This window comes from Dinoponera quadriceps, unplaced genomic scaffold (genome assembly GCF_001313825.1).
Source record: "Dinoponera quadriceps isolate SergipeBrazil2010 unplaced genomic scaffold, ASM131382v1 scaffold2952, whole genome shotgun sequence".
Classification (NCBI taxonomy): Eukaryota; Metazoa; Arthropoda; class Insecta; order Hymenoptera; family Formicidae; genus Dinoponera; species Dinoponera quadriceps.
In genome coordinates this window covers 433,025-459,646 of record NW_014557517.1, presented here as the reverse complement: position 1 = coordinate 459,646, position 26,622 = coordinate 433,025, and the positions used below count along the sequence as shown (strand labels likewise).

Below are 26,622 nucleotides of genomic sequence, written 5' to 3'. Positions count from 1 at the left end.
CTGCAAATCCAAATGTATGATTTTTTTACACGCATAAACGTGTAAAAATGATATGTCCGACTGAAGCTCTTCTCACATGTTCCTTGCCTTTTTACGTTACGTCATTTAAAACGTTTAATCGCGTTACATTATAAATTAACATTCAATTAATGAAAAATTAACGTCCAATAAACATAATAAATATTATGATCAACAAATAAGTAAATAAATATATAAATATAATAAATTATAAATTAACGTCCAATCGATGTTAAGTGGCGTGATTTCAAACAGCAAGAAATGTGTAAAAAACGCTTCAGGTAAAATAACATGGATTTGCATTCTCTCTCTCTCTCTCCCTCTCCCTCTTCCTCTCCGTACGCGAGGAATCGAAAATTTAACTCGACGAAATGATACCGGTTTCTGTCCCCCTCACCCAATCGAAAAGCGACGAAAAAGGAAGGTGTCTTCGCGACAAAAGCTACCGGGCTACCTGAGGCACCCGTTTTTGTATAAATCACTCGTCGAAAACGCGCTTGGCCGTGCGCGCGCGCACGCCCACGTGCGAGAGAGAAAGAGAGAGAGAGAGAGAGACTCGCTCGAACTTACGACGTCGTTCTTTATAATCGTCGTCGATGATGAATCGGTCGAGTCGCAAGCCCGACGACGACGATAACAACGAATATATCTCTCGGACCGCTCCGTACAGACCAGCATTCCAGAGAAATTCGTGTATCTCCCTCCGTGCACTCCTCGAGCGAGCGACCGCATTTACGCGCCGGCTCTCGCCCTGGAGCACGACGAGAAAATGAAATCGTCGGCAACACCTGTCGAAATTCTCGACGATTAGCGGTTTGACGCGTTTTCCCACGTCAATGGAGAATATCGGGCGAGATCCGCGCGCTTTCGACACGATTTCATACGTGCGAGGTATAACGAGATATAACTCGAAGATTATGACCTTAATGCTCTTTTCGATCCGAAACCTTCGATCATTTCAAAAGGAAATCCAAGTCTTTGGACAATTCGAGTATGTCAGGTTCCCTATGTTCTCTCTCTCTCTCTCTCTCTTTCTGCCGCGCGATTCCGGGGATTCACGGAACTGTCTCTCATACAGAAGAAGTATTTTTCGCGTATCGATTTGATTCAAGTTTACAACTTACGACTAGTCGAGCGGATAGACGAAAGGACGAGGAGACCGAGGGAGACGCGGCCGTTATCGCTACGAAACGTCGGTGGAGGAGTAGCGTTTACGGCCCGGTCAGCAGCCGGGGACCAATGGCGATGGAAGAGGAAAGAAGGCTAGTAGGGAGAGAGAAAAAGAGAGAGAGAGAGAGAGAGAGAATGGAAAAGAGAGCACGAGAGAATTATCTGTCGTATTTTCTTTCATACGTCGCGCACCGTGCGAAGCGGTTAAGCAAAGGTCAAAAGTTGAGCAATCGGTCCACTCTTATCGGTGCAAACACCGCCTGCCGTCGTGTGCAACGCGACGCGATGGACGACGAAGGAGGACAGAGCGAAGGAGAAAAAGCGAGAGAAAGAGGGAGAGGGAGGTTGATGAATCTTCCGCTTGTAGTGTCTGCTGAAACTCGGTCCCCGCGCTTTTCGTCCTCCTTCGGCCAGACCTCACGCTCGCGCCTCGAGACTTCCGCGATAATCGGATAAGCGATTAAAACGAGGTAAACATCGACGCGGGGGGACCAGGGGTCGGGTGAGCGTCCACGGCGAGGGAGAGAAAGAGAGAGAGAGAAAAGTGCTCCGTTGGTAGGTAGGTAGGTTCACGAGATGAAGAAGAGAAAGGGGGACGAGGGAACGAGAATACGCACAGTGGGGTGTGATGGGGGAGCGAGGAGCGACTTCAGGCCGTAAGAAAAAGAAGACGAGCTACGCGTAACGTACGACGGGGAGTCGTGCCTGCCGAAGGCGCGCGGCGCCACGGTACCCCCGACGCGACGTTGCGACTATAAGTAAGTCTCGCGCGGCGCGCCGCGGCTTAATGCCGTTGCCGCGTCCGTGGCGCCAAGAGGAAGGCCCATTAACGACGATAAGCCCCTTTCGCGCCCGATACGTACAAGAAGAGTAGAGAGAGAGAGGGGGAGGCGGTGAACTTATATTCCGTAGGATGGTGTGGATCAGCAACAGTGCAGATAACACGTGGCTGTCAGTCGCTGGCCGAGCGCGCGCGCTTCTCCGCCGCCGTGTCAGTTCCCGCCAGTGATCAGTGTGTGTCGGTCTATAATTCGGCGGCGCATTATGCGACATCGCATCGTCGCGTAGTCGCGGAGATTTCGGCGGCGTAACGAGGAGGAAGTGTGGTGGAGGGTGCGCGCGAACCCCCTAGTGCCGGCCGTCGCGATAACACACCCGATAATCGCGTGGATCGCTCTCTCCGAGCGGTTACCCCGGCGTCGAATGACGGCTATGTCCGGTGTAGTCTACACTCTGCTGAGCCTCACGGCCAGCCTCCACTGCAGCGTGCGCCCCGACATCAACCCGTGCACCTGCCGGCAGGAGGAGTATGCCAGTCCCGTTATCAACTCGGTGCAGCCGATCGCCGCGACCGCCAACGCGAACAACAATGCCGCGATCGGAGGTAGCGGCGGCGGCGGAAGTGCCAGCCACCACCGGGAACGTATCGAGGTGTGGTGCGAGAGGATGAAGTCGTTCAACAGTGTGTCCGTGGCGCTAAAGAGCAAGTTCACCTCCGAGCAGCAGATCACCCTGCGGCTGACGCACTCGAGTCTGCGGGATATATCGCAGCACGACTTCAAGGAGCTCAACATGTCCATCACCCGGCTGTACCTGAACCACGACAATCTGGGGTGAGTGATCACGCCGGCCGATGATGACGCACGAGGACGCGAGAAATGCTATTAACCCTGGCCGGTCATGTCCGCCTCGCGTGTCCTCCCAGCCGACTCCGTGAACCAACTGCTCTCTGCTCATTGATAGTATGTATCACTGCCGTGGGAGTAGTTGAATGCTAACCACGCCAAGTCGCCCGATGAATTTCGAACGTTGCGGAATCGTTCGCATCGCGAACGGTCGACCGAGCGAATGCGCACATTTTCGTTCTCGCTGTTTGCACGTCGACGAGCAGCACGAGCAGCATTCGAGCTCGCGCGCCTTCGGACGCACACGATTTATATGAATGTTGACAATTATATTAACCACGTGTAGTCGCCCGACATATGCGATCGATGTCATTTGTCACATCGTGCCGTACACGACGACACTTCTTTCCAATGAGTTTCATCACCGATAGGATAATGTATTTCTCGAGAATGATTGAAAGACGAATCCTCCTATCGGACGCTGAAAACGTTGCAAAACTCAACGGAAAAGCTGTCGCACTTTTTATTATGCACGTTCGCTCAATGAATTTATCCACCCTGGGCCAAATTCGTCTTAGAAGCTTTCGCGCTGAAAGCATCGGTTCTATCTTCTTCCAGCATGTGATGAGCGATAAAGATAAAACGAGGCTTTCGAAACGAAGGCAGCCTTAATATATGAGTGGACCGGCGAATGCTAAAATCTCGCCGGTGAGGACCGCCGAGGGAAATCACCGGGGGCTCGTGATAAAGAGAGAAGCGAAAAAGGAGAAAGAATAAGAGAAAAAAAATGGTCGCCTGTCCGGCCACGTTACTACACCGCGCGTGTTACAATGTCGCGTGAAGATAGCGATACTTATCGAAGACTCCGCTTTTCAAACGCGATAAACGATTGTCGCCCGCACCCCTTTCTTTCGCCTCGTCGATATCTCGTTGCACGCTCCGACGATACGCCGCGTTATCCGTGGAATGCATGAGACATCTCCGGTCTCCGAAAAACCTGTCAACACGAGGGATAGATAGCGCGGTAAAAAAGAATTAGCTTCAGCACAGCTAAAAAACTAGCCTCCACAGGTAAAAATTCACTGTCCGTGTAATACAATGGAAATTTCGTTAATTCTTTTATCCCTGTGTCTATTTTTTAGCTCTCGCGGTTAAAAACTAGGTCTGATAATTAAATTTCACTTGTGTTATAAGGACAGCTCATTCCTTTTTTTCCGTGTGAACCAGTTGACGAAAACAGCCGACAGACCTACTGTCTGTAGCTTTCAACGGGTATCGTTACGTTGTCGTCGCGCAGGTACGATATGCGGTGGAAGAGCTGCGCAATCACAGCGTAACGATAACGACAGTTTCGTTAAAAGTTACAGACTCATATAGGAACCCCGATCTGTCCTGAGTGTACGTTTTTCACTCCAATTCCCCTTCTACTCGTATGAGCGTGACGTATAACATTGTTCCAGCTTAAAGAATCAGAAAGGCATATTTAGCGTTCGACACGTGTTCAGAATACCTCTAGTAGCTCTATCCTGTACCTTTTCACGACAACGACCGCATTCGGCGAAACGTTTACTTTTCGATCGTTGAAAGTTCTTATTTTTCTTTTTTCTTTCCGATCTCGAGGAATAATTCAATCTCAGCACAGAGAACTTCCAACAGTTGTAAAATGAAAGCGGCCAATGTCGTTACCTATATTTCGCACATAGCTTCTCTACCATACGTTACACCTGCGGTGACAACGTGACGACACTCGTTAAGATTACAGGCCTATAGGACACGCGAGTCGAGCGCAAAAAATTCCTTCCCTCTCAAGCGGAAACAATGGTTATTCGTGACGTTCACTTGAGAAGAAAAGATGGAAGTTGAAATTAAAGGAACACGTTTAGAATTCACGCGTCCGGAATAGGGCCTCCGAAGAGAAGGGCGCGCTCGCGCGTCTGTCATTCGTGTAACCCAGCGCGTACTCCGTCGCGTATAGTCCGCCTGTAAGTGTGCCATACACGTCGATACTGGCGGCGGCCGGTATCTTTGCAAAAGGTCATCGTCTGCTATTGCGGACATTGAATGGAGACGTTTGTACATGTACAACAAAGAAGCGATCTTAATTCTCACAACGAGTATTTGCGAAGGCGTTCGCGGCTCCGCCGGCGTGTAACGCGCTCGGCTTGGCGCGAAGAATCCTACGACGGCTCCGGAGGAGACCGGACGAACGAACGAATGGACAGACGGGGACGGGCAACGATCGCCGTCGAAATCTCACGGTTGATCGTTAAGAAGCCGCGTTAATCGAGCTTGGTAACGGCGCGCGTTCGTTGGAGAATACGCCCGATAGTAGCGTCGGTATCTGCCAGCGAGGCGGGCGAGAGTGTATTTTTTGTACATTTCCGTGGCGCCCGACATTATTAGGTAATACGATAACAATGATACGTACGAGAGAGAGAGAGAGAGCGCTTACACAGCCTCCGCACACGTATTTATAACGTACGGTATAGGGAATTTCGCAACGCGCATTCCGACCACCGCGCCGCGTACGTCACGGCGAGAACGTGGCCGGTGACGTTAAATGTTATCGCGTAAGACGATCGGAAGCAGGATATCGTAGCGGACTGGAGATACCAGTTGCGCAACGATAACTGTCATAGAGAGAGAGAGAGAGAGAGAGAGAGACCCCGGTTGAATGAACCGCGATAAATCGTCTCGGGGCTCCCCTCGTAGAAAAATCGACCCGCAGCGAATTCGCCGTCGTGGGACGATTTCGAGTTTCCTCCGGCTGACCGGCGCGTTGCCTCGCGCGCACCGGTGTCATTATCTTCCCTCGGAATAACGTCCGTCCGGTGGCCGTCGTCCTTTACGAGAGTGACAACACAAAGGACCAGCTACCGGTCTTCCTTGATGATCCCACCGCGCGTGTCGCGCGACGAGAGAGAGAGAGAGCAACCGACGGTCCTTGAGGAGGTACACGTACACGACCGTCTCCTCTTCTTCCTCGGCTCTACGTCGGGAGTACCCTCGCGCGAGACGACGGGAAGGGAGACCGGGGGGGAGGGGAGGGAGCAAGAATGAAATCTTAATCGTGCTTGACCCCTTCGCGCGCGAGTTATCGACGGAGCCGCGCGTTGTTTATCGTCGTGGAATAATTAAATAACGAGGCGCAGTGAGCCAACGTTATAAGTGAATAATCGAACGATAACGGGTGGCGCGTCGCCGCTTTTTCGACGGCTGCTAGTGGCCCGGCTCCGGTTCCCCGTTAGCTTATTATTACGCGATAAAGAACGCTGCGGCATAGTAAAGGGTGTAGTTGTGAAATGTCGTCTAGGAGGAAAGGTCTCTCTCTCTTTCTCCCTTTTCGAAAACGTATCGCACACGCGCGAAAGAGACCCGACGATTTGCTGCAGGCTCGTGGACGGCGACGTTTTCGCCGGTATGGATCGGACGCAGTACCTGAGCCTCGCGGACAACGAGGTACCGTCGATACCGAGGCACATCTTATCGCACATGTCACTCCTGAGGACCCTGGATCTCAGCAGGAACCGGATCAGCCGCATCGATTCGGACGACTTCAAGGTGAGGATCTCGCGCGCGCGGCTCAGGGCATCGATCACGCGACTTCTGCCTAGAGCGTGAAGAGATGTTTTCAAATTAGACAAATTGATTCTTTTCACGCCGGACGAGAACATTCCTTCGGGGATCGCTTCCGATCGTCGCGCCCGACAATATTTTATCTTCTCCTCCGGCATGAGCCTGCGAAAAGATTCGATTTTTTAATTTGAAAACATTCGTCATTTTCCGCTCGAGGGAGAAGTTACACAATCGATACCCAGATTTGGACGGGCGCCTGGTGACGTCCCATGGCGCGTACTTTCCGCGTAACCAATTACATCTTTCTATTCTTTTAGAAGTTCCAACAGAAATACCAAGCGTCGTAATTCATTGGTTACGCGATCACGCGGTTACGCGGAGAATGCGCGCCATGGGAGAGCCTCCAGCCTGAGATTCGTGAGATCGCGCGAGAAGGAGAAAACTTGCACGAGGTCGTGTTGACGCGCGCGCGAGGACGTCGAAACAAGATGATGCGTCGCGACACATGCGACCTGCCACGTGCCGGAAGCCCGTCTTCTGCTTACGCGGCGCGGAATTTTCGCGTTTCAGATCACCGGCGTTGACAATCTCTCGCCGCGCTCTCGTGTTGCTCCGCTACTTCGCGAAGGCTTACTGCGCCTTACTGCTTCTCTCACCCACAATCGGGGAGACTTGCTCAGGGAGACTTTTTTACGAAGAAGAATCAGTTCTCGAATACACGGGGGTCCGATTTTTCAAGTTCCGCTTCGATCGTGATTTATCGAGGAGAAAAAGGAAGACAATTTCTGAGAAAAGCACGGGGACAATCGTGTAAAAGAGTTTTGCACTGAGAGAAATTTATACTTATTTTCGGCCTCAACTATATCCTTTTTATGGCTTTAATCAGAAAAATAGCAGTAGCAGTATGCATATAAGGTTACTTTCACTGACACTCTACAGTAACACTAACTAGAAAAACGGTTCTTCTGACTGTAATTCTTTCGTTATAATGATTACAAATACCAAATATTTTTCTCTCATTATGCTATGATATTCCCCATTTTTCCCCCATTCGACTTTCTATTCAATTTTGGTGTCAAAGGTACTCTGATTACAAATATATATATGTATTACGTGTAGTTATTTACCGTTCCGGAGAAAATAGGCCCCGAAAGTTTCGATCTCGGCAAATGAAGTAATCGCCATGTTAAAATGTATTGTATACAGCTTGGCAAGTATTTTAATCCGATACCAAAATTGAATGCAAAATCGAAAAAAATGGGGGGAAAAAAATGGGAAATATCGCCTCACAGACGTTTGGCCGCGCTCTTTGCGTGACGCTACGGACCCTCTTTTCTGTTTCAGTACAACCCGATGCTGCAGCATTTGTCTATGGCGGGGAACGCGATCACCGAGATGGCCCCGGGCTCGTTGCCGCCGCTGGTGAAGCACTTGCACGTCGGCAGAAATCATCTGAACAGCCTGAATCGCACTCTGAGGTACGTCGATCGACGTGCTTTCTTTTCTCCCCGCTCTCCATCTCCCCTCTCCCACGCGGTAACTTTGCGACGGATTCGCGGAACTATTTCGCGATAGTTCTCAGAATTACGTACCATGTTGCTGTTTACTATCGATTAGCGGTATCTCTTATCAAACTCGCTCCGTTGACATCATCTCGGAAGGCAACGCGAAGCGGTGACACGCGCGCGAATCGTTGGCTACGCGCAACCCACGCGGAGTCGACCGGTCGCTAAAACTCAGACTCTGACGATCGATCCGATGGAATGAAATCTCTCCCTCTCCTTCTCTCTCTCTCTCTTTGAGCTGGGTCTCGCATTACTGCTATGTTCAGGTCAAACGTACACAATAAGTCTGTCTTACAATTAATTTCAGCAGGTAAAACGTGAAGCGTTACTTCCGTAATCGAATACGCGAGTCTAGTAAAATTAAAAACTAGCCTGTTCGGTTATCTTTTACAAAACAATGTAGATGCCAAGTAGAGCAGGCCAATTATCTCGTTCCCTTCCGTTCTGAAAACATGATAACGATATCGCTAGTATTTGAAGATTCTTCTAGTATTAGTATAAGTATTCCCACATTAGCGGCATTTGTTTAATTAAAACGTTCACGGGGGGTGTGGAAGCGCGCGATGAAATATTATTGAATCTTGTACTCTATCTGTCCGTTCTTAGAATGATAAATAAACGCTCAATTAATCTCTCTCTCTCTCTCTCTTTCTTCAAAAGGGAGAGAGGAAGAGCGTTCGGACGCGTTCTTCCCGCGTGAAACAGGATTTCCTCCCGCCCCCACCTACTCCCGCTCCCCCGGTGGATTTAGCCACGTGCCCTACCCTCGCACGTATTGCTTGCAGAGATCTGAATCAACTCGAGTGGTTGTTCATTAATTCTAACGAGCTCACGTCACTCGACGGCGAGCTACCGTCCTCCGGGCACAATCTCAAGATGCTTTACGCCGTGGATAACAAGTTGACGCATCTGCCGGCCGAGTTCCGTTACCTCCATCGTCTGGAGAGCCTCTTCCTCCAGCACAACAAGATTCGAAATCTCGACGGCACTCTGCAGAAGGCGAGGCGCCTCAAGTTCTTGGAGCTCTCGTACAACGAGCTGCAAGAGGTATTTGGCTCCGCGACAGAGAGAGGACCCTTGTGTTTTTCCCTTCGAGCTCTTGAACCGGGCCTTTAAATTCCCGTTCCTGATTTTTACAACGGCGCGCAACAAACGAGCGGCTCCTGTATCTCGTGTTCGCGCGGACGCCACGAGACTATCGTCCCACTCCTCGGAACGAACGAGCCTTTCTTCTGACGCGTTGTTTTGCACAAACCGTCCGTCACCACGGCGGCTGTTTTTCGCGCGAGCAACATATTGTTGACTTCTCCTCTGTTCTTAAGCAGCCGAGACGCGAGATCGGTCAACAATGTGTCGGGATCGAGGAAGGGGCCGTTCGAGGATGAGAGCGAATTCGCGGTACGCATTCGAAGCGCACGTGCTCTCGCGTTGATACGCCTTAACGCGCCGCCGGACGGACGAGGCGTTCGCGCGCGCCGTACATTGAGTCAATTTACCACGACGTAACGTAATTATTGCCGTCTTCCGCCAGGCGGAAGGATCTCGTGTTCCCCCCCTCTCTCTTTCTCAAGCGAACGTCTCTCGACTTTCCCGTCTTCGCGCCTCTCACTCGCTCGGCCGTTGAATTAATGAGGCGCGCGCGCGATCACACATGGATAGCGAATTGAACGGACGCTGAATTGTGCCCCCTCAGTTGAACGCGGACGATTTCATAGAAGCCGAGATGTTGGAGGACCTCGAGCTCGGGCACAACTCCCTGAAGTCGCTCGGCGGCGCGGACGGCGACGGGAACGGCAGCAGCGCCCTTTACCCCCTCAGGTCGCTCAAGTGCCTGAACCTGACGCATAACGAGCTACGCGAGTTCTCCCTGACGTCCCTGCGCGGTCTGCGCGAGCTCAGGATGTTCGACCTGTCGAACAACCGGATCGCCAGACTGCACAGGGGTAGGCTCTCCTCGGAGGTAGGTACCTTGCTCATTGGAGGAAGAGGCGCCGGACGAACGCTCGTCTCTTCTCTGTCGCAGAATCTCGTGGAAGAGGAGGGCGAGGAGATCGCAGGCGGCAACATCCAGGACATGTGCCTGCAGCATAACGAGCTGCGCAGCTTGGACGGCTCGGTGTTCCTCGGCATGAAGGAACTGCAGAGGCTCAACCTCAGCCACAACGCGCTCGGCCCCACGATCGGACCCCGCGATCTCCACGGGCTCGACGGACTGCGCGTGCTCGATATCTCGCACAATCAACTCACCACGCTTGAGGACACCTCGGAGGTAAGCCACTGCTTTACCTTTCTTCTCTCTATGCATTCTCTCTCTTTCTGTAAGTACAGTATAGGTATAAGTAGTTATATTAATATCACACACTTTCTGCATACCGCGCTCCAGGGAACTATGTCCCGGAGTATATATATATATAATAAATGCTGCTACGCGGAAAAAAATGCTATCGAATCAATACAGTTTCCAATAGCGGCGTAATAAATCTTGATTCAATGGCAAATATTGTTTCAAGTATTAGTTTCAATGATGTAATCATTGATTGAATCAGGAAGGTTCGCTCTAATTACACATTAGAAATGGAAATTCGATCGATTCAACATCGTTTTCCCGCCTCTCTCTCTCTCCTTCCTCGGTGGAAGGAATCGAGTAATCGTTCGCCGTTGCAGACGTGGCTGCCATCCTTGGAGGAGCTGAATGCGTCGCACAATCGCTTGGTCACGTTATCCGGCCGCGACTTTCGTGGTTTCCCGGTGCTCTGTTGGGCCGACGTCAGCATGAATCAGATACGCACCCTCATGCCGGAGCTGGTGGCCAATACGCGGTGCACGATTCACGGGGTCTCCGACGTGCTACGTATATACCTTCAAGGTGAGTTTATATCGGGATCTCTTTCTCGCGAAACATTCCCCTCCGCCGCGCCACAGCCACCTCTGTCGTCGTCCTTTCAGCACCGCTTTCAATATCGCTCTCAGTGCTCAACACTTTCGCTACAGCGTATACGTGACAGCCCCATTCGCTCGCTCGCGTGTTTACGTGCGAGAGATTGTTTACGATATAACGTTATATAACGGCGGTGAGCGGTTAAAATTAAAAGCCGCGCGACGTTCAAAACGTGCGGTATAACCGGCGATTAATTTCTGATGTTTTCGAAAAGATTGCACGAGAAGCGATAAGCTTTTCTTCCTTTCCTGCTTCCGAAACTTACACACGATGCCATTTCGCGGCGGTGCCGTACGAAATGACGGATAACTTTTTATCATTCCTCGTGCCTATATCCATTCCTTGTTTTATTTCAATCGTTATTTTATCGTTATTTATACATATTTTTCTCGACTTCTTTCTTTCTCAGCTATTGACTCGCCGATAGAGTATATATCTTCTTACTGTTTACTATCTTTATATAACTAAAGAATACTACACTGTATTCGATAAAGATACAAATAATGATAATAAGTTGACGAAAGTATCAGTGGATTTGATTCGGATCGTGACGTCGCGTTGACGGGATACACGTTGTATGTTATCATACATCCGCACAGTGTGCAAAAGGCTCTCCACAGACGGACGGTAATCGAGTTAACTGTCGTAGACGAGACTCTGATTCCTATAGAAGAGCCCCTGCTTGGTGACACGACAGTTAGCGACGTAACAGATTCCGAGTCCGCCTGGGAAGAATGACAGCTTTCCTTTGAGTATTCCTCTCTGTCTTTCACTTTGAGATATAAAAACGTTCACATTTTAACGTAAGCGTTTTACATTCTAACGTCGACGTTTTGCGTCTTAACGTCAACGTTTCATCACGTTTTAACGTAAAAACGTTGAGAGGAGACAAACGAAAGATTCGAAGAAAACGTCACGAATTCCGCTCGACATTATCGTCTTTCCTCTAAACTCAGCATCCGCTCGGACAAACTTTGCCTCCCGTTCCGCGTACTTCCGTTTCTCCCTCCTGCCGGATCTCGTCCGCTAATATTGCTCGCTATAATCGGCACACGATTAAATTCAATTAGGTCGTTAGACGTTGATCGAAGAGAATAGAACGACGCGGCGTCGCATAATTAATAAATACCGCTTATAAGGTCTAACGTGGACAGGCCAACAGGAGGAAAACGAGCGAAGCGAGAGAGGCGAAGAGAGCGGCCGGCCCGGCGGCTCGCGAGGAGGTGCAGTGGGGGCGGAGGATGGACAGAAAATAAATTACTCGCTGATAATGGCCCGTCTCCGTTTGGCTCCGGAGGCGCATATTATTTGTTACATTTCTCGCGATAACCCTCGCAGTGGCGCCATCTTGAATTATTTATTGTATACCGGGCTCCGTCTCTCTCTTTCCCACTATGCTCCGGAGTCGAACTGTTGTTATTGTTAATATCGTCTTCGCGAGAGCACGTTATCGCGCCCAATCCCGTTATCTTCCGCGGCCGGTCTCTCCAGCCACGCACCATCAGCGTCACTCTCTCCTTCTTTTCCTCGCTCGCGTTCCCATCGGGAAAGCCGCTCCAGCTTCGCTGAGCTGGCGGCGGAAAATTCGTCGACCGTGTGAGTCGCGCGCTCGTGGCCGTTTCAAAATGATCGACGTTTAAAGGCCGTAATCTTTGTTATCGCGGCTGGCGCCACGCAGCCATTAATCCTGCACGCCTTTACGATAAATTTTTCACGATAATTCACGTAAAAATAATTACGATCATAACATAATATTGTGGATCGTGACTCGCCAATTTAGGGCTATAACGAGGAGCGAGTAGCCGGTGGAGAGGCTCTCTCTCTCTCTCTCTTTCTCTTTTGCGCTACGACTGCTTTTCTGCGTCATTTGATTTCATTTTTCATCTTTAAAATTCATTAGTAATTTTCTTTCTTTACCTGCGTGTCAGCAAACTATAATTTTTCTTTCCAATAATTTTTTTTCTCTTTTGAGTTTTCCTTTTCTTTCATTTATTTTTTTATTTGAAACCTACTTGTGCGATTGATTTATAACTACTTTACTTTTATTGTTGTATAAACTCACCAATATTCTTATTGTATATATCTATATATATATATTTTTTGTCCTTTTTTCTTTGTGTGTACAATTTTCTATTATCTACTGTAAAAAAATTTTTTTGCCGTCTGACTTGTATAAACACTTACTTATTAGTCTTTAGAGTCACGCTTTAAGACCGAAGTAAATTCTCTCTCTCTCTCGTATAAGTTTTTCCCACCCCTCCCGCCTCCTTTCTCGTCTCGTCTGCCATTCCCATTCTAACGCACACACACACACAAACTTGCGCTTTGTTGCCCGCAGATAATCCCGTGCTGTGCGACGCCGGCCTGGCCGATCTGACCGTCGCGCTCGAAGTAAATCACGCCAAGGTTTATGGGGTCGGCAACGATTGCCCAACCACGACGACGTCGGCGCCGATGGTCGAGCTGACGTCGGCGATGCCGCCGGCGCCGTTGCCGCCGACGCTGCTGTTGGCCGCGGCCGCATCTGGCGGCAACGTGTCCTTCGCCGCCACCCTCGAGTAGGGGGTCGCGCGTCGCGACCCCCCCGGTGGTGGTCGCGCGCGGAATCAGAGAGAAGGAAGCAGCGGAAGTAGAACGGACGCGAGGTTGGAACCTCTCCAGGGAAGCTTGCGGGGCTCGTTCGTCCGTCCGCTCTCGCGCGAGGATACGGCGGGGGGAAATGGTTGTCGAAAGAAGAATATCCACCAAAGTGCGAGCGCGACACGTCGTCTCTCCAGCGACACCCACGCTAGTATCGTATCGCGTGTATATCGTGCGTGAATGTACCAAGGGCTCGATACTCCGCGCATTGTAGCGAACTCGGGAGTTCCGCTCGCGTTCGGCGAGGCCCTTGCGCGCTTCTTTATACATTGTAAATAGTCTCTATCAGCGGAAAGTCCCATTCTCGCGCATAGGCTGGTTAAGCCGTCTTTGATTTAGCGTTCTTTCTCGTCACACGCGCGTATAAACAGTGGATCGCGCGAAACGTCGCTTGAATTCACGAGCGTGTCGACGAATTCCTCGGATTTCCCGGCGGTCGCGTGCGGAGGAGAGAGATGTTTCATCGTGTGCGAATAATTCGCCGAGCGGGGATTTCGATCGAATTCCTCCGTGCGGTCCGTGTGTATATGTAAATTGATTCCCCGGCGGGTCAATGGAGCAAATGAAATCTGTTAACTTATGCCATGTGGCACGGGCAGATTGGCAGTGGGCGATCAATTGACTCCTCCGTTAACTCGTGCCAATAGGGACGAATTGTTATCAGCGTGCCTCCGCGCATACATAATAGATCGGCCCGTTTCTGTGCGCGAGCGAGAAGACCCGTGCAGGTGTGAACGCGCGATGATTATATTCGCGGGAAGAGGCGGCGTGCGCGCGCGAGAAAGAGACGTCGCTCTCCACGAATTGAGGATCCCGTAACGTTATTAATCCGCACTAACCGCTGATCGTCGATCTATAAAATCCACGGGGTCGCGAAGTAACTTCTTCCGCCCGGTTCTCGTTAACGCTAGAACCGCGGCTGGGTCATTTCCGACCTATTTGTACATTCCTTTCTCCCAATTTCTTTGAATTTCCACCATTGGGAAGCTTTCTTCATCGTAAGACGATTAAACGAAGTTGGAGAAAGTCCACGAATAATTATGAAAAAAAAAAAGAGAGATGGGTCAAAAGAGTGACCTATCCGTGGTTCCAGGAGGGAAGGAATTGCCGCGGTTCTGGTGTTAAACGTACACATATTGCAGAAAGGCAGCCAATAGTACGACTGCTAGCTTAATTAGCTAGAACTCAGAATCAAAATAATTTATCTGTTAAGTATTTTAACAATGGAGGGGAAAGCCCTGCGTCGTGGACATCGCGAAAGCCGCGGAGGAAGTATTACGATGATACTGGCGAACGGCGCGAGTATCCGCTCGCATTACGGAACACATACACATCGCCGAAGACGATCGAAAACGTCAGTTAGAAAATTTCACACGTCGTGTTGGTCTTACTTGTAAGTGAATCTCTCGCGATGTCTGCTAGCGCTATTACGTATGATAGGTACCATTTATACATATGTATATGTATATATATATATATATATATATATATATATATATATACTTATAAAAAGACAAAGCAGAGACCTGTTTATAATTTTAGCATCTAAGTTATTTATCCGCACTGTGATTCGCAAATTGGTCCCCTCTTCTCCGGTTATCTTTACGTCGGACAATCGCAAACGACTCTTGTAACGGAAACGACACAGATTAGAGGAAAAAAAAGTGAAAAGGAAGAAAAAAAAATATATATATATATCGTTGTATCAACGGAACAACGAACAGCACGATCGAGTGAAACCGTTGCCGATATTTAGACAACGACGTGTGTGTGGTATGTTACATATCTTATATGTATAACTTTTACTGTAGCATAGACGTCTTAACTTTTATTAATAAAGACTACTCTCGCAAGGAGGGATATAGAATACTTATAGGGATATAGAATACGTTACTTCTTACAAAATATGTTACCTCAAGAACCATCGTAATTACATAACACTGGTATCAAATCGTTTTAAGATTTTTTTCTCGTTTCTTTATAAAATACTTCAGATATATATTTCGTACCTGACACAAAAATAGGGTGATGTCTGACACTTTGGAGTATTCAGGAAAGTCGATAATGGAGCTCAGCTGACTTTGGTATACCTTTTTTATCTTCGGTTCAATTTCTTCAACTGAAACACAATTGTATTGTTATAATATCACTGGCTGTATCTCTCAGTTTAGATGCGTATTACAACAGTTAATAATACGTACTTCTCCAATCATCGTCTTGTTTGCACGATAATTTCACAAAGTATATGTCCTCTTTGTCTTTGTTGAGATATGTGAAAAAGGAGAATTTTATGTATTGCCGGTCCTCTTCCTCTTGGAGGTTTATATGTATATCCAAGTTCATTTTGTAGATTTTACACGCACGCTTAACAGCATCCCATTGTAAGACCTTTTTCTTCTTCCTCTGATCTATTTCTGAAATGATGTTCAAACAAATATAACAAATATAGACTCAGTCAGGTAAAAAATGATACAATCATGAATTTGTGGAGTTCGATTCAAGTATGCGGAATAAGACTTACCAATCTGCAAGTCCATTATCTCTATCTCTAAAGCACTGTATTGAGCCATCATCTCGCCTGACTCTGTCTTTAAGTTCTCTTGTGACTTTATGGCATTGGATATTTGTTTATCTACTTTTTTTTCTTCCAACACAACGCTGTCTACAGCGGATTTAACCGTGTTGATTTCCTGCTGCAGCTCCGAAATTTTTTCCGCGTTGACAGATCTCTTCTTGGTGTCATCTGCGAAATATGATGACATGAAAAATTATTGACGATTCATTCGATAGCAAGCAAGGTTACTCGTGAATACAAAGCACTCACCTGCTTCAAGCAGAAGCCTCTCTTCGATCTCGGCGGCAACCCGCGATCGAAAGTCCCGACACGAGGATATCCATTTCTGCAGAATTGTGTGGTCGTCATTCTGTAGCACTTGCAGTATGTCACATTTGAGTATCTCGACATCCATCGCACTCTCGAGCAAAGAAATTCACGTGAAACACTCCGACGACGCTTGCGAGCAGCTCAACCCGTCACAGCTGCCTCCAAAATCCGTTTCGAATATTTCAAACGAGCAATAACGGCAATATCACGCAGCGAATGTCACTAGATTCATATTCACGCTCGTTCGCCGAAGGGAAATGCGCGAGAATGCTGCCGCCATCTTCCGTAGATAAGCATTCTCGAATGAATGCATATCGACGGGCGAGTTATCGACATTTATACTATCGATCTTCTCTACCAAACAAGAAAAATGAAAAACTTCCCGCTACATTTGAACGGAAATTATTTAACGTAATAAAATAACACTTTGACAATCTTGTGTATGGCACTGCGGTACGCTGTCGATCATACACAGTGGTAACATGAAACATGAAAACGTGAACAGAATGCTCGTAACATTTGTAATTCAATGTATTAAAACATCATCCGATTGGAGTTCGCTTCAGTTTCGCATTTTCTCTTATGTTTTCCCCGATATTCTCGTCATCATCTTTTCACTCGAGATGTCCATTTCAACGTCACCCACTTTCATTGGATGAAAAGAGGGAGTCTACTGCTTGGAGGACGTAGGAAGGTTATCTCCTACGAAAGAAACGGTTGCCCGGCTTAAAATGCACTCCCAGTAATTCATCACAGAGCGAGAGTTTGTCGTTCCCACCTGACAACAATATATTGGAAATATATTCACAGCTTGGTGCACCTATCAATGGCGATGAGGTCTGAGCTGGTAAAATTTGTCGTGTTATCTTCGGAAAGAGTAGCAAGTCCATAGAATTATCACCGATAATCTTAAAATTATCTGCAAGATATATATCAATAGTTTCGTGAAAATGATTAAATCGACCACAGTTATCACAATGATGTCACTTTCTTCTGAGAGCCAACCTTTCTCGTAACTTCTTCCCGATTCTTCTTCCACGACTGTTCGACAATTATGCAGCATTCTCTCTTGCCCTTTAGGAACACGCATTCCATATTTATCACGGATTTTCTTCTGCTTCAAGTGATCCCTTATGTGATACATCATAAATGAGTTGAGATGCGTGGTGTATTTACACTTGTCGCATTGCAGGTGGGAGCGAGAATGCTTCGGTTGCTGCTGATTTCTGTTGTAGATTTTAGCGTCAACTCTGCTACGATTGATGCAGCTACCGACAATCTCCACGCTGGTGCTCTTTGTAATCTGCGGCGGTTGACTCGGTCTCGGTTTGTCGCTGTTGCCTAGAAGTTCCCCCTCCTCCAGGCTATATTTTCGCTCTAGAAATCGTAAGATATGATCCCGAACGTTGCGTGTTTCCGTCTCGAGCCTGTCGAGAGTGTTAATGTGATTGGCGCAACTGCGACAGATCACGTCGTCCTCCGATATCACGACCATGTATCTGCGTGACAGAAAATGAGGAAATAATACGTCAACACTCGGGTTATCTCGTGCAAACATTTCCGAGCCACAGTCTGGATATGTCTGGAGTTGTCATGTGTAAATAACTGATAAAGCAGATCCATAACCTCTCGCCCACCAGCTCGCCGAGTTTCTCGATCACCTTCGATCGCGAACTTTGCGTTTTGCATGCCGCCAAATAGTAATAGCGTCCCTGAACGTCGGCCTCGCAAACGAAACAGCGCAGTTGTTCTTTTTTAATACCATTGTTATTGATCATGCTTTCCATGATCACAAAAATCGATAAAAGCTGAAAGTCGCGCCGTTGCACTTGTTCCTTCAAACAAGAGGCTCGTCCTCCTCAACTGCAACAGGAGTGAAGCAGAACGAAGGTTAGATACGTGAAGGAAGCATAAATTAAAGCAAGAACTTTCTAGTCGTCAATAATACAGAAATGAACATGTCAGTCAGATAAGCATGATTATAACTATCATTACGAACAAAAAATAAATGATTAATTATATACTTTGCTACATACAAGACACAAAAATTGTAGGAACATTTTCCTTGACAGTTAAACACAGTAATACCACGTTGAAAAATGATTGATTCATTTGCAAGCGTTTCATTAAATTCGTCTTAATTTTTGAGATATTAATTATCGAAGTTGAATTACACGGCTCGCCAAAAAGGTTTGAGTCTCGGCTCTATAATGTTAGTTGAAAAAGGTTTGAATCTTGGATGTGTTTCGATTTTAGTTCCAAAATCTCCGCTACGAGCGCTATTGTATTTACCGAGAAATCGAAGTCGTGGTACAACTCAACACAAGTCAGACGTTTCCTTCATTTCTCAAGTAGTATAACATTACACACCAATGAGCGATATCCAATGGCAGCTCTTCTTTTTAAAGGGAGGCCAATGTGCAACGGGTTTTAAATGTAAAAGTGTCAAAAGAGTAAGCAATACGAACAGACCAGTTGACAGTAGGTCGCCAGTAATCGTCATTCTAAAGACCAATCAACTGTTCGACTGTGACAAATTTAGGGATCAACGTGCGATATAGTTTAAAGCATCCTTATGAATTAAAACTATTTTAAAAGTCGTCAGTCGATTTATTTTACGTTACGAAAGCAATGGCATTAAATCTAATCAAGCAGGTAAATGTTTTTATACTATGGTGATAAAAGTGTTACTATTTTCATATGATAAAAATGATAGAACATAATTTTATATTATATATTTGATTTTCCACATCAAGATAAATACTCTTGTTTTCAGATTACAGTACTTGGACAACGTTCACTCATAAGAAACAGTTTGTATGCAAGATTCTCTAAATTGTACGAACCGGATTATTTAGAGGTTAGAATTGCAGACGGTTATATTAAATATATTTAACATTCCGTTGACTTTCTGACTTTTGTAGACAGGAAAATCGAAGGTTCCGCTGATGCCCACGGTAAATATACAAATCAGAAGCTATGACTATCCGGTACTCGAGAAATATCAAGAATATATACACAAATTGGCTGATATCATACAGGTTGACATTGACGACAGGTGAGTCTACAAAGTGTGTACAAAAATTTGTTTTTTCTCGAAAGTTTATTTTCATATAGTCAACATTTTTGCACACACCTAATATATCGTTTGTTAAAGTTTTCTATTCGATTGGATTCAACGCAATCATTATTCTTCTAGTTGGGCAATGCCACCTGAGGAATTCAAAGTACAAAGATATAAAGGCAAAACAACAGTGATAGCAGCTACATACAATTTTAAACTATATGAAAGAAATATACAAATATCAGAGATATCCTCTATCAAATGTTCGGCACTAATTAGGATATTGGAAGCAATCTTACCACAGGGTGTCAATCTTAATGTAGATGTTTTCAGTCCTGAGTTGGATAAGAAACGATACGTGCCGGACAAAGAATTGCTCGATTTGAAGTCTACATTGGATACATTGAAGAGCAATAAATAGTTTAAATTATATTGCTATAATTGAGATGAGAAGGATCTAACTTATATTGAGATCTTGTGTGCGTCCCATGTATATTAAAAATACTCTTGCAGTATATAACTTCAAATAAATTGGTGATGTACAAATTTAGGAATAAATGCAACTTAGGCAACAAATTTAGGAATAAATGCAGAATCGCTGTAAAAGAAGATTCCTTTTTTTTATTAATTTTGCAAAGAGATTATAAAATATGTGCAAAGGAGTTATAAAACTATTCGTACAAATTATTTTACGATGCAGTCTTATTACGTCTCTGGGCATCTTGGTGTTATAATAGACCAAAATGCACGACTTTGATCTTTGTACTGTCGTCAGATTTCGGGGATTCCTTTATTTTCTCGTCCGTGTTGTCCTCTACAAAATATCAGACTTTCGAATAACAGCCGGTACAAATCATAATACTCTTTACACACTGAAATAAACGCCAGTTGAATACTCACTGGACAACGATGGGAGATCCTTCAGATAATCCTCGTTGTTCGGACCCAGTGGAAGACTTTCGGCTAATTCATGATCTGTCGAGTGCGCTTGTACAGGGGGTCGCTTTTGCCTGTGTACCTGACCCTGTGAAATACATAATAACATTAGAGATGATTTATACACGGATAAAGATTAGGAGCACCGCCTACATAATAAATACTACATACATAATAAATATATCAGGGAGCATCTACATAATAAAATCAAGTATTCACAAGATTCTGATTTTCTTCTAGACGTGCGCGTTGTTTGGGAAGATACACTCGCAACACTTGTATTCAAGGATCACTTACCGCGCCGGGAGGCACCAAGATGTGAGTGACGGTGTCTGAGAACTTCACCTTGGGCTTCTCGTTGGAGCTGACCGGCGCGTCGCTGCCGTACGGAGGGCACGCGTAGATCTTCGAGCTCGCGGTGCCGATCACCGGCAAAGGCGGCACATTGCAGGACATCTTGGCCTCCTTGCTCGCGTTAACGCTCTGGGAGGATCTCAACAGGTGATGCCTGCTCTCGAGCAGTCTGCGCTGCACGCTGTAGCTGGGCTGGAAGTTCGGCATGGGATCGAACTTCCTGCCGCCGGTCGCCGCGGCGGTTTGCGGCGACCGTTGCGGGTCCGCGTCGTCGCAGGCTGCGCCGTGGTGGAAGGGCACGTAGTCCAGGTCGTAGTTGTATCTGTAGATCCTGGAGGACGTCTTCTGCGGGATGTTGGACGCGGAGTTCTGCCTCTGCAGGACGATGTGCGTAGCCTTGTACGGTGAGAACTTGTGAACGGACTCGTCGATGTCGCTCGTCAGGCCCGGGCTGCTCCTGGACAGGGGGAAATTCTTCCTCGGTAGCCCGTGCAGGTAAGAGACGCTCGTCAGCGAGGACGGTGGCGGAATGCTGAAGGCCGTCTCTTTCTTCTCGGCTACGGGATGCTGCAGTTTGACCGGCTGGTCGCTGCTGAAGGCGTCGATATACGCGTCGCTGATGGGCGCCGCGTCGGCCTCGGGATAGTTGAATGAGGTAGACATCAGGTTGTTGGAGGTGCCGTACAGAACAGACTTGCTCGTCGCGAGAGCTTCGGTCCTCGACGGCGGATTGTCCGGCACCTCGCCGGGAGGAGACTCGGGCTTGCTGTGGGAGACGAGAGTGCTGAACGACGTGGACATGACGTTGCTGTCGAGCAGGGAACTCGCCGGATAATCGTCGGCTGGAGCGTCCTCGGATTCGTACACCGGCTTGTTGAACGCGGTCGAGACGAAGGTGTCCCCTTGCGCGGCGGGGGCGCCGTTGAAGGAATACGGTATGTCGTTGAGCAACGACTGCTCGTCGGCCGTCACCTCCGACTCGGTGAGAGACAGACTGCCGAACGACGTGGTCATCAGGTCATCCGACGCGTTGTTGAAGGCCGACGAGCTGTCGAGCATGCTCGCCGCGTTAGACGCGAAGTTCGTCTTGTACAACGGCTGGTTGAAGGAAGTCGACGCGAGGAAGGGGCTCGGCGACGAGTGGTTGAACGAAGTCGCCGTCAGGATGCCGCTGGAAGTGTCGAAGGACGCAGGCATCAGGCTGTAGTCGCTCTTGCTGGACGGGATGTCGGTGTAGGGCGCGGGGACCACCGGCAAAGGCGGGATCTGATTGCTCCCGGCCTTCCTGTAATTGTGCCTCTTCAGCTGTTTCAGGCCGGCTCGCTTCCGAGAATCCCCGCTCTCCTCGCTGTACGTTTCCTCCTCCTCCTCCTCGCCCTTCTCGTCGCTCGAGTCGGAGCACAGGGAACACGACGCTCTCGAGCACGTCGAATCTACATATGTAACCTGAGGTGTACCGTCACTCTAACCGAGTGATTTATTCCGCTATATTTCATTACCGACTTTGCGAATTCATTATAGAACGATGCCATTTTTACAACTATACATTCGCACTTGACAATCGTGTTTGGTTCTCGCCGACGAGCGATTCGTTTTCCTATCAATGCTTACGCGAGCTCCTACGGCTGTTCGATCTGCTCAAGATACTCTCGGCCTTCCCCTTGGCCGCAATCGCCAGTTCCGTGTCGTTCAACGCGACGGCGGAGAAATGTATGTCCATGAAGAGGTCGTGATCGTTCAGGTCGATGGCCAGCCTGAAGGCCTTCTCGAACATCCTGCACCTGCAGCATTATCATTCCGTTAGAAGAAATCCGCCGTCTCTCGCCGAGCCGGGATCACGTTGTCACCTCAGTAAACGATGGAAGTATCGCCTGGTCAGGTCCCGCACCTCGTTGCCGTACTCCTCCTCGACGGCTTGACTTATCGGTCTAGCGGGCACGTGGAAACTGCCGAGCGCGTTTTGTATCAGACCTGCCGGACCGATGAGATTATTAGTCCCGTCGCTTATCAATCGACCACAATCGAGAGTCACGGACGGATGACGAGCGGAACACCTCATCTCACCGTCGTGGTTCGTTGTCAGTGGTAACTTGAATAAATAATTTAAGATCTGATTGAGCGAGTGCATGCACGCGCGCGGGTGCGTGTCCCAGTTCATCGACAGCAGCAAGCAAGTCGCCTGTTTGATCTGACAGCCGGACAAGTATCTTCGGATTAGTTCGTCGCCGGTGAGACAGTCGCCTTCGATCACTTTCAGCACGCCGATCGGCCCTCTGTCGGTGCAGAACGAGTCGTCGTGAAATTTATCGCACCGTGCGCACCTTCGTGCTGCGTTTCTTACCGTTCGAACAGCAGCAGGAACAAGGAATTGCCGTTGTTGTAGAAGCCGACGTAGTTCGGGTCGCTCTTCTTGTTCCACTCCATGTGTATCAGAGCAGGCTGATTTCTGTGTTGGAGAATTACTCAATTACACGAATGTTATCGGTCGGAATCTTCTTCTTCTAAACTGTAGACCAATTGTTAGCTGGGGCCTTAGCAGAATGGATAATTTCAAAACATATATTTCATTAGTACATGTTAATATTTTACGCTCTAAATTCTTATCTGAATTATCATTTTTTTACATTTTTATATTATACAGCGGTTCGTCGTTAATCACAAGTAGAACAGTTATTTTCCAGTTTTTAAAGGCTCGAAAGAAAATCCGCTTTTTTTTTTTTCAATATTTCTGCGCTTTCTTTCTGCGGAAGATGTCGAGAAAAAGATTTTTTTTTTTTTTACATATTTTTTCAGTTTCTAGAGAAAATTTTAAAAGAATCGTTTCTTTTTTAACTATAAGCTATTGTAATATTTAATTTAAGACCTCAGACACAAGAGAGTGATTGTGCGTTGTTTAAGACTTAAAATATAGGGACGTTGTTGTGAACCGTTAGCCATTCCATTAAGGCCCTTACTCGTACCTGAAGTACGGCGACAGATCGAGAATGTTGGCGGGCGTCGCCTCGTCGCTCAACGTCTGGCTCTTGATGCACTGCAAAGCGACGTTGAAGTGCTGTAGCTGGCCTCTGTCATTGCCCAGCACGAATATCATGCCGTCGCTATGCCAAGCGGCTAAAGTGGGTATCTTAAAAAAGGGATCCTCCGTCAGTTCTCAGATATCGAGGCAGAGATATCGGGCGATCGCAGAGCCGTCGGTTCAGCTTCGTCTTAAAACTTGCAAATTTACGTTACAGGAAGATTCATGACGAGAAAATTAGAAACCGAATCGAATTGAAATCAATAAAACAATTAGTTAGACCGGTGGGGGAGCAATTTTTGCCGAAGAAGGACCTTTCTTCCTACTGTGCGTCGCGTCGAACTTACGAAGGCCGCCCTCGCGCTCGTGGTGATCGCCTTCGTCGGGTCGTACATCGTGACGGTGCCGTCGATGCAGCAGAGCAACAGTAATTCCTGATTGGGGGAAAATTTCACGCAGCTCGTGTGCGTCGGCAACGGCACGGAAATCACGGCGATTCTCTGCAATTTGTTCTGCTGGGAGACCTCGTAAGTGCGCCATTCCACGGTGACTTCTCCCTATATCGGACATACGTACGTTCGGTAATGGACGAAATGTTTGACCTCTCGTATCAAACAATTTGGGCGGCACGGTATCGTGAGCAACGACGGCGGAATAAATGATACGGCATATTACTTACCTTTCTCGAGACCTTCTGTTCTACCGAATGAATAATATTGTCATCGCATGCATCAAACGTGATACATAATGGATCGAACTCGGTGCGTATGTAACACAACGATTCTAACTTCGTTCTGAAAATTCAAATCACTAGATCGGCACAGTGCTGGGTGGATCGATTAATCGTTTACCGTTGGCCATAGCAACGACCGAGACGATGTGTAACCATACGCGGCACGTACCTCAGGAAGAATCGCGTTATTATAGCAAGTAGAAGAGATTGAAACTTGCGTGGGTGTTAAAGTCATGAGAGAGAGAGAATCGCATAGAGATGTCTCAGCATTGGCATGGCCACTGGACGGAAGATACGTTCACTGCGAAAAGATTGCGAAATTGGGAAGTGCCTAAATGGTACCCCAGCTGGCCAGACAGACATTGCGGCACTACAAAATTGATCGCCAACGACAACGGACATATATTGGACAGCGCTAAAAAAGCCAAGTGCTCGCCATGGGGAACGTATAAGGTTTGCTTCAATCCAGTCCATCGTAATGCACGCTACAAATTCCACATGCACATAAGTAACTTTTATCTACTTTCACGAAGCAGTGCGCTATTTTTTATGTTTAAGCTCCTGTATAAAATATATATAAAAATTTAATTAATAATGGATATTACGTGATATAAGAACACGTGGGATTTACCGAAAAGGATTACCAAAGGCATAGCGGAAGAATTGTCAGCACCTTGTCAGTATAGGAAAGAAGCATGGGAATTGCACAGGAAGAAACAGGAGAATCTGTGCAAGAAAATGGAGCAAGCGAAGAAGAAGACGAAGACAAGGAAAGAGATTGAGCCACCGACAGATACAGTGAGGAGAAAACAAACAGATGAGATACAAGAATCAAGAGAAGCGCAAAAGCCAGATTCAGAACAAGAACCAGAACAGAAGGCAGATCCTTGTGAAAGTACTGAGAAGAACGAAGATTGAAAGGACACATAACAAGCTATATTTCTCAGTTTGTACCCTGTGAGACGAAAGAGATGCATATTTGCCCGATGATATTCTCTCATGGCAGGGCTCCATGGGTAAACTTCATTCATTGTGGATTTCCACCAAATTAATATCTGCAAATACAAATTTCTTCTTAGAGGTCACCGATCGAACGAGTTTCTCGTTTGTAGAAACTATTCAGGGACTACTTACCAGATCTTCTGACTTGTTCACTTGAACCTTCTTATCCAGCTTACGGCCATTGGGTACAAACACATCCGTTGTGATCAATTTAGGTTCCAACTTATTGATATTGTCGAACACATGATTTTTTGGTTTCGTCAAATACACTACTGTCACTTCATTATCGTTGTATGTACAAACTATATGACTTTTAGTAATTATCACTATAAATGAAATAAGATTTTCATCGTGAATAATGTGCGAACAGCTTGACAAACGGAGCAAAGAATTACCGTCTGAGGCGTGCTCCGACAATTTCCCCACGAGATACTTGTCGAAATTAATTTTCTCTATGTCACCGCTGAAGGGATAAATTTGTATATGCGCCAATAAACCATTGCTGAACATTAGTTGCGCAATTCGGTCACTGTACCATTGGCAATAAATTATAGAATTGTCCCTGAGCTGATCCTGCGGGTGATACAGAAATTCAACAATACCGTTCCACACAAATTGAATCGGAACGTTGGCGGACAATCATACCTCCAAGTACTTGATGTAATCTTTCAATCTGCTCCCCTTTTTATTGACTGGCACATAAATCATATCGCGCTTTTCGCAGTAGGATCTTTTGCCTTCCTGATGCGTGCCATTGATTCGTTTGTCGTGATACCTGAGGGAAAAATCCCGACACCGGAGTGATTAGAAGGGATTAATCGCAGTACCGTAACAAGATACAGTTACAGAAAAGATTGAGGAGCTCGTTCGTCGGGCACGAAATTCTCCCTTACTTGAACGCGCCGAAATCCGTGTCTCTTATGTTTACATTGTCGTCGAAGGTCCAGAGCTTCAGCTCTCCCATTAACGCGAACATGACGGTGGCGGGCGCAATTATCCCCGAGTATTATCGTACACACTCACGCGTCTCCGTATACATAATAAACAACAGCGTGCGCCAACGACAGGCTAGGTTTGCTCCGTTTCCGCGCACGCGTCACG

General features: G+C 47.2%; 6 protein-coding genes across 10 annotated transcripts; 3 read left to right on the top strand and 3 right to left on the bottom strand.

Moving 5' to 3' along the window:
* Positions 1-211: 211 nt before the first annotated feature.
* Positions 212-15,385, top strand: LOC106749233 (leucine-rich repeats and immunoglobulin-like domains protein 1). Of its 2 annotated transcripts, XM_014628482.1 has the most exons (8): positions 219-2,801; positions 6,206-6,374; positions 7,734-7,867; positions 8,740-9,001; positions 9,648-9,914; positions 9,978-10,223; positions 10,619-10,820; positions 13,231-15,385. In XM_014628482.1, exons 1-8 carry the CDS (start codon positions 2,392-2,394, stop codon positions 13,452-13,454), a joined length of 1,914 nt encoding a protein of 637 aa, XP_014483968.1. In that variant the 5' UTR covers positions 219-2,391; the 3' UTR covers positions 13,455-15,385. The 2 variants fall into 2 exon arrangements, with proteins under 2 accessions (XP_014483967.1, XP_014483968.1); XM_014628481.1 differs by having other exon boundaries at positions 212-2,801; positions 9,648-10,223.
* On the bottom strand, positions 13,867-17,064 carry LOC106749236. Its single transcript, XM_014628487.1, has 4 exons — positions 16,357-17,064; positions 16,054-16,275; positions 15,734-15,946; positions 13,867-15,651 (listed from the first exon to the last, which is right to left on the bottom strand). The coding sequence occupies exons 1-4, from the start codon at positions 16,499-16,501 to the stop codon at positions 15,479-15,481; spliced, it is 753 nt and encodes a 250-aa protein (XP_014483973.1). The 5' UTR covers positions 16,502-17,064; the 3' UTR covers positions 13,867-15,478.
* On the bottom strand, positions 16,930-18,651 carry LOC106749235. 2 transcript variants are annotated; one of them, XM_014628486.1, is made up of 5 exons: positions 18,453-18,651; positions 18,043-18,279; positions 17,422-17,915; positions 17,195-17,335; positions 16,930-17,118 (listed from the first exon to the last, which is right to left on the bottom strand). In XM_014628486.1, exons 2-5 carry the CDS (start codon positions 18,201-18,203, stop codon positions 17,087-17,089), a joined length of 828 nt encoding a protein of 275 aa, XP_014483972.1. In that variant the 5' UTR covers positions 18,204-18,279; positions 18,453-18,651; the 3' UTR covers positions 16,930-17,086. The 2 variants fall into 2 exon arrangements, with proteins under 2 accessions (XP_014483972.1, XP_014483971.1); XM_014628485.1 differs by having other exon boundaries at positions 16,930-17,335.
* A 234-nt stretch (positions 18,652-18,885) lies between these two features.
* Positions 18,886-20,142, top strand: LOC106749237 (39S ribosomal protein L48, mitochondrial). The gene is made up of 4 exons (XM_014628489.1): positions 18,886-19,071; positions 19,193-19,276; positions 19,341-19,474; positions 19,616-20,142. The coding sequence occupies exons 1-4, from the start codon at positions 19,048-19,050 to the stop codon at positions 19,899-19,901; spliced, it is 528 nt and encodes a 175-aa protein (XP_014483975.1). The 5' UTR covers positions 18,886-19,047; the 3' UTR covers positions 19,902-20,142.
* On the bottom strand, positions 20,082-26,619 carry LOC106749232 (WD repeat-containing and planar cell polarity effector protein fritz). Of its 3 annotated transcripts, XM_014628478.1 has the most exons (15): positions 26,415-26,619; positions 26,167-26,296; positions 25,917-26,094; positions 25,654-25,847; positions 25,474-25,574; positions 24,466-24,580; positions 24,134-24,343; positions 23,731-23,894; positions 23,112-23,216; positions 22,835-23,043; positions 22,618-22,741; positions 22,382-22,551; positions 20,714-22,203; positions 20,381-20,504; positions 20,082-20,294 (listed from the first exon to the last, which is right to left on the bottom strand). In XM_014628478.1, the coding sequence occupies exons 1-15, from the start codon at positions 26,495-26,497 to the stop codon at positions 20,209-20,211; spliced, it is 3,483 nt and encodes a 1,160-aa protein (XP_014483964.1). In that variant the 5' UTR covers positions 26,498-26,619; the 3' UTR covers positions 20,082-20,208. The 3 variants fall into 3 exon arrangements, with proteins under 3 accessions (XP_014483964.1, XP_014483963.1, XP_014483966.1); XM_014628477.1 differs by having other exon boundaries at positions 22,618-23,043; XM_014628480.1 differs by lacking the exons at positions 24,466-24,580; positions 25,917-26,094; positions 26,167-26,296; positions 26,415-26,619 and having other exon boundaries at positions 22,618-23,043; positions 25,654-25,744.
* LOC106749238 (protein Flattop) lies at positions 24,489-25,532 on the top strand. Its single transcript, XM_014628490.1, has 2 exons — positions 24,489-24,972; positions 25,135-25,532. The coding sequence occupies exons 1-2, from the start codon at positions 24,778-24,780 to the stop codon at positions 25,435-25,437; spliced, it is 498 nt and encodes a 165-aa protein (XP_014483976.1). The 5' UTR covers positions 24,489-24,777; the 3' UTR covers positions 25,438-25,532.
* Positions 26,620-26,622: the final 3 nt, after the last annotated feature.

Excerpts from the sequence above, each read along its gene's own strand:
- LOC106749236 (XM_014628487.1), bottom strand. The coding sequence starts at position 16,501 with ATGGATGTCGAGATACTCAAATGTGACATACTGCAAGTGCTACAGAAT. Across the intron at positions 16,276-16,356 it reads GAGGCTTCTGCTTGAAGCAG|ATGACACCAAGAAGAGATCT; the intron begins GTGAGTGCTTTG and ends CATATTTCGCAG. Across the intron at positions 15,947-16,053 it reads GATAATGGACTTGCAGATTG|AAATAGATCAGAGGAAGAAG; the intron begins GTAAGTCTTATT and ends ACATCATTTCAG.
- LOC106749237 (XM_014628489.1), top strand. The coding sequence starts at position 19,048 with ATGGCATTAAATCTAATCAAGCAG. Across the intron at positions 19,072-19,192 it reads CATTAAATCTAATCAAGCAG|ATTACAGTACTTGGACAACG; the intron begins GTAAATGTTTTT and ends TCTTGTTTTCAG. Across the intron at positions 19,277-19,340 it reads ACGAACCGGATTATTTAGAG|ACAGGAAAATCGAAGGTTCC; the intron begins GTTAGAATTGCA and ends TGACTTTTGTAG.
- LOC106749238 (XM_014628490.1), top strand. The coding sequence starts at position 24,778 with ATGTCTCAGCATTGGCATGGCCACTGGACGGAAGATACGTTCACTGCG. Across the intron at positions 24,973-25,134 it reads CGCCATGGGGAACGTATAAG|AACACGTGGGATTTACCGAA; the intron begins GTTTGCTTCAAT and ends ACGTGATATAAG.
- LOC106749235 (XM_014628485.1), bottom strand. The coding sequence starts at position 18,203 with ATGGAAAGCATGATCAATAACAATGGTATTAAAAAAGAACAACTGCGC. Across the intron at positions 17,916-18,042 it reads GGCGAGCTGGTGGGCGAGAG|ATACATGGTCGTGATATCGG; the intron begins GTTATGGATCTG and ends TCTGTCACGCAG. Across the intron at positions 17,336-17,421 it reads GGGAAGAAGTTACGAGAAAG|ATAATTTTAAGATTATCGGT; the intron begins GTTGGCTCTCAG and ends TATATCTTGCAG.
- LOC106749233 (XM_014628481.1), top strand. The coding sequence starts at position 2,392 with ATGACGGCTATGTCCGGTGTAGTCTACACTCTGCTGAGCCTCACGGCC. Across the intron at positions 7,868-8,739 it reads AGCCTGAATCGCACTCTGAG|AGATCTGAATCAACTCGAGT; the intron begins GTACGTCGATCG and ends TATTGCTTGCAG. Across the intron at positions 10,224-10,618 it reads CGCTTGAGGACACCTCGGAG|ACGTGGCTGCCATCCTTGGA; the intron begins GTAAGCCACTGC and ends TCGCCGTTGCAG.
- LOC106749232 (XM_014628477.1), bottom strand. The coding sequence starts at position 26,497 with ATGTTCGCGTTAATGGGAGAGCTGAAGCTCTGGACCTTCGACGACAAT. Across the intron at positions 26,095-26,166 it reads ATTACATCAAGTACTTGGAG|GATCAGCTCAGGGACAATTC; the intron begins GTATGATTGTCC and ends TATCACCCGCAG. Across the intron at positions 24,344-24,465 it reads AACAGAAGGTCTCGAGAAAG|GGAGAAGTCACCGTGGAATG; the intron begins GTAAGTAATATG and ends TGTCCGATATAG.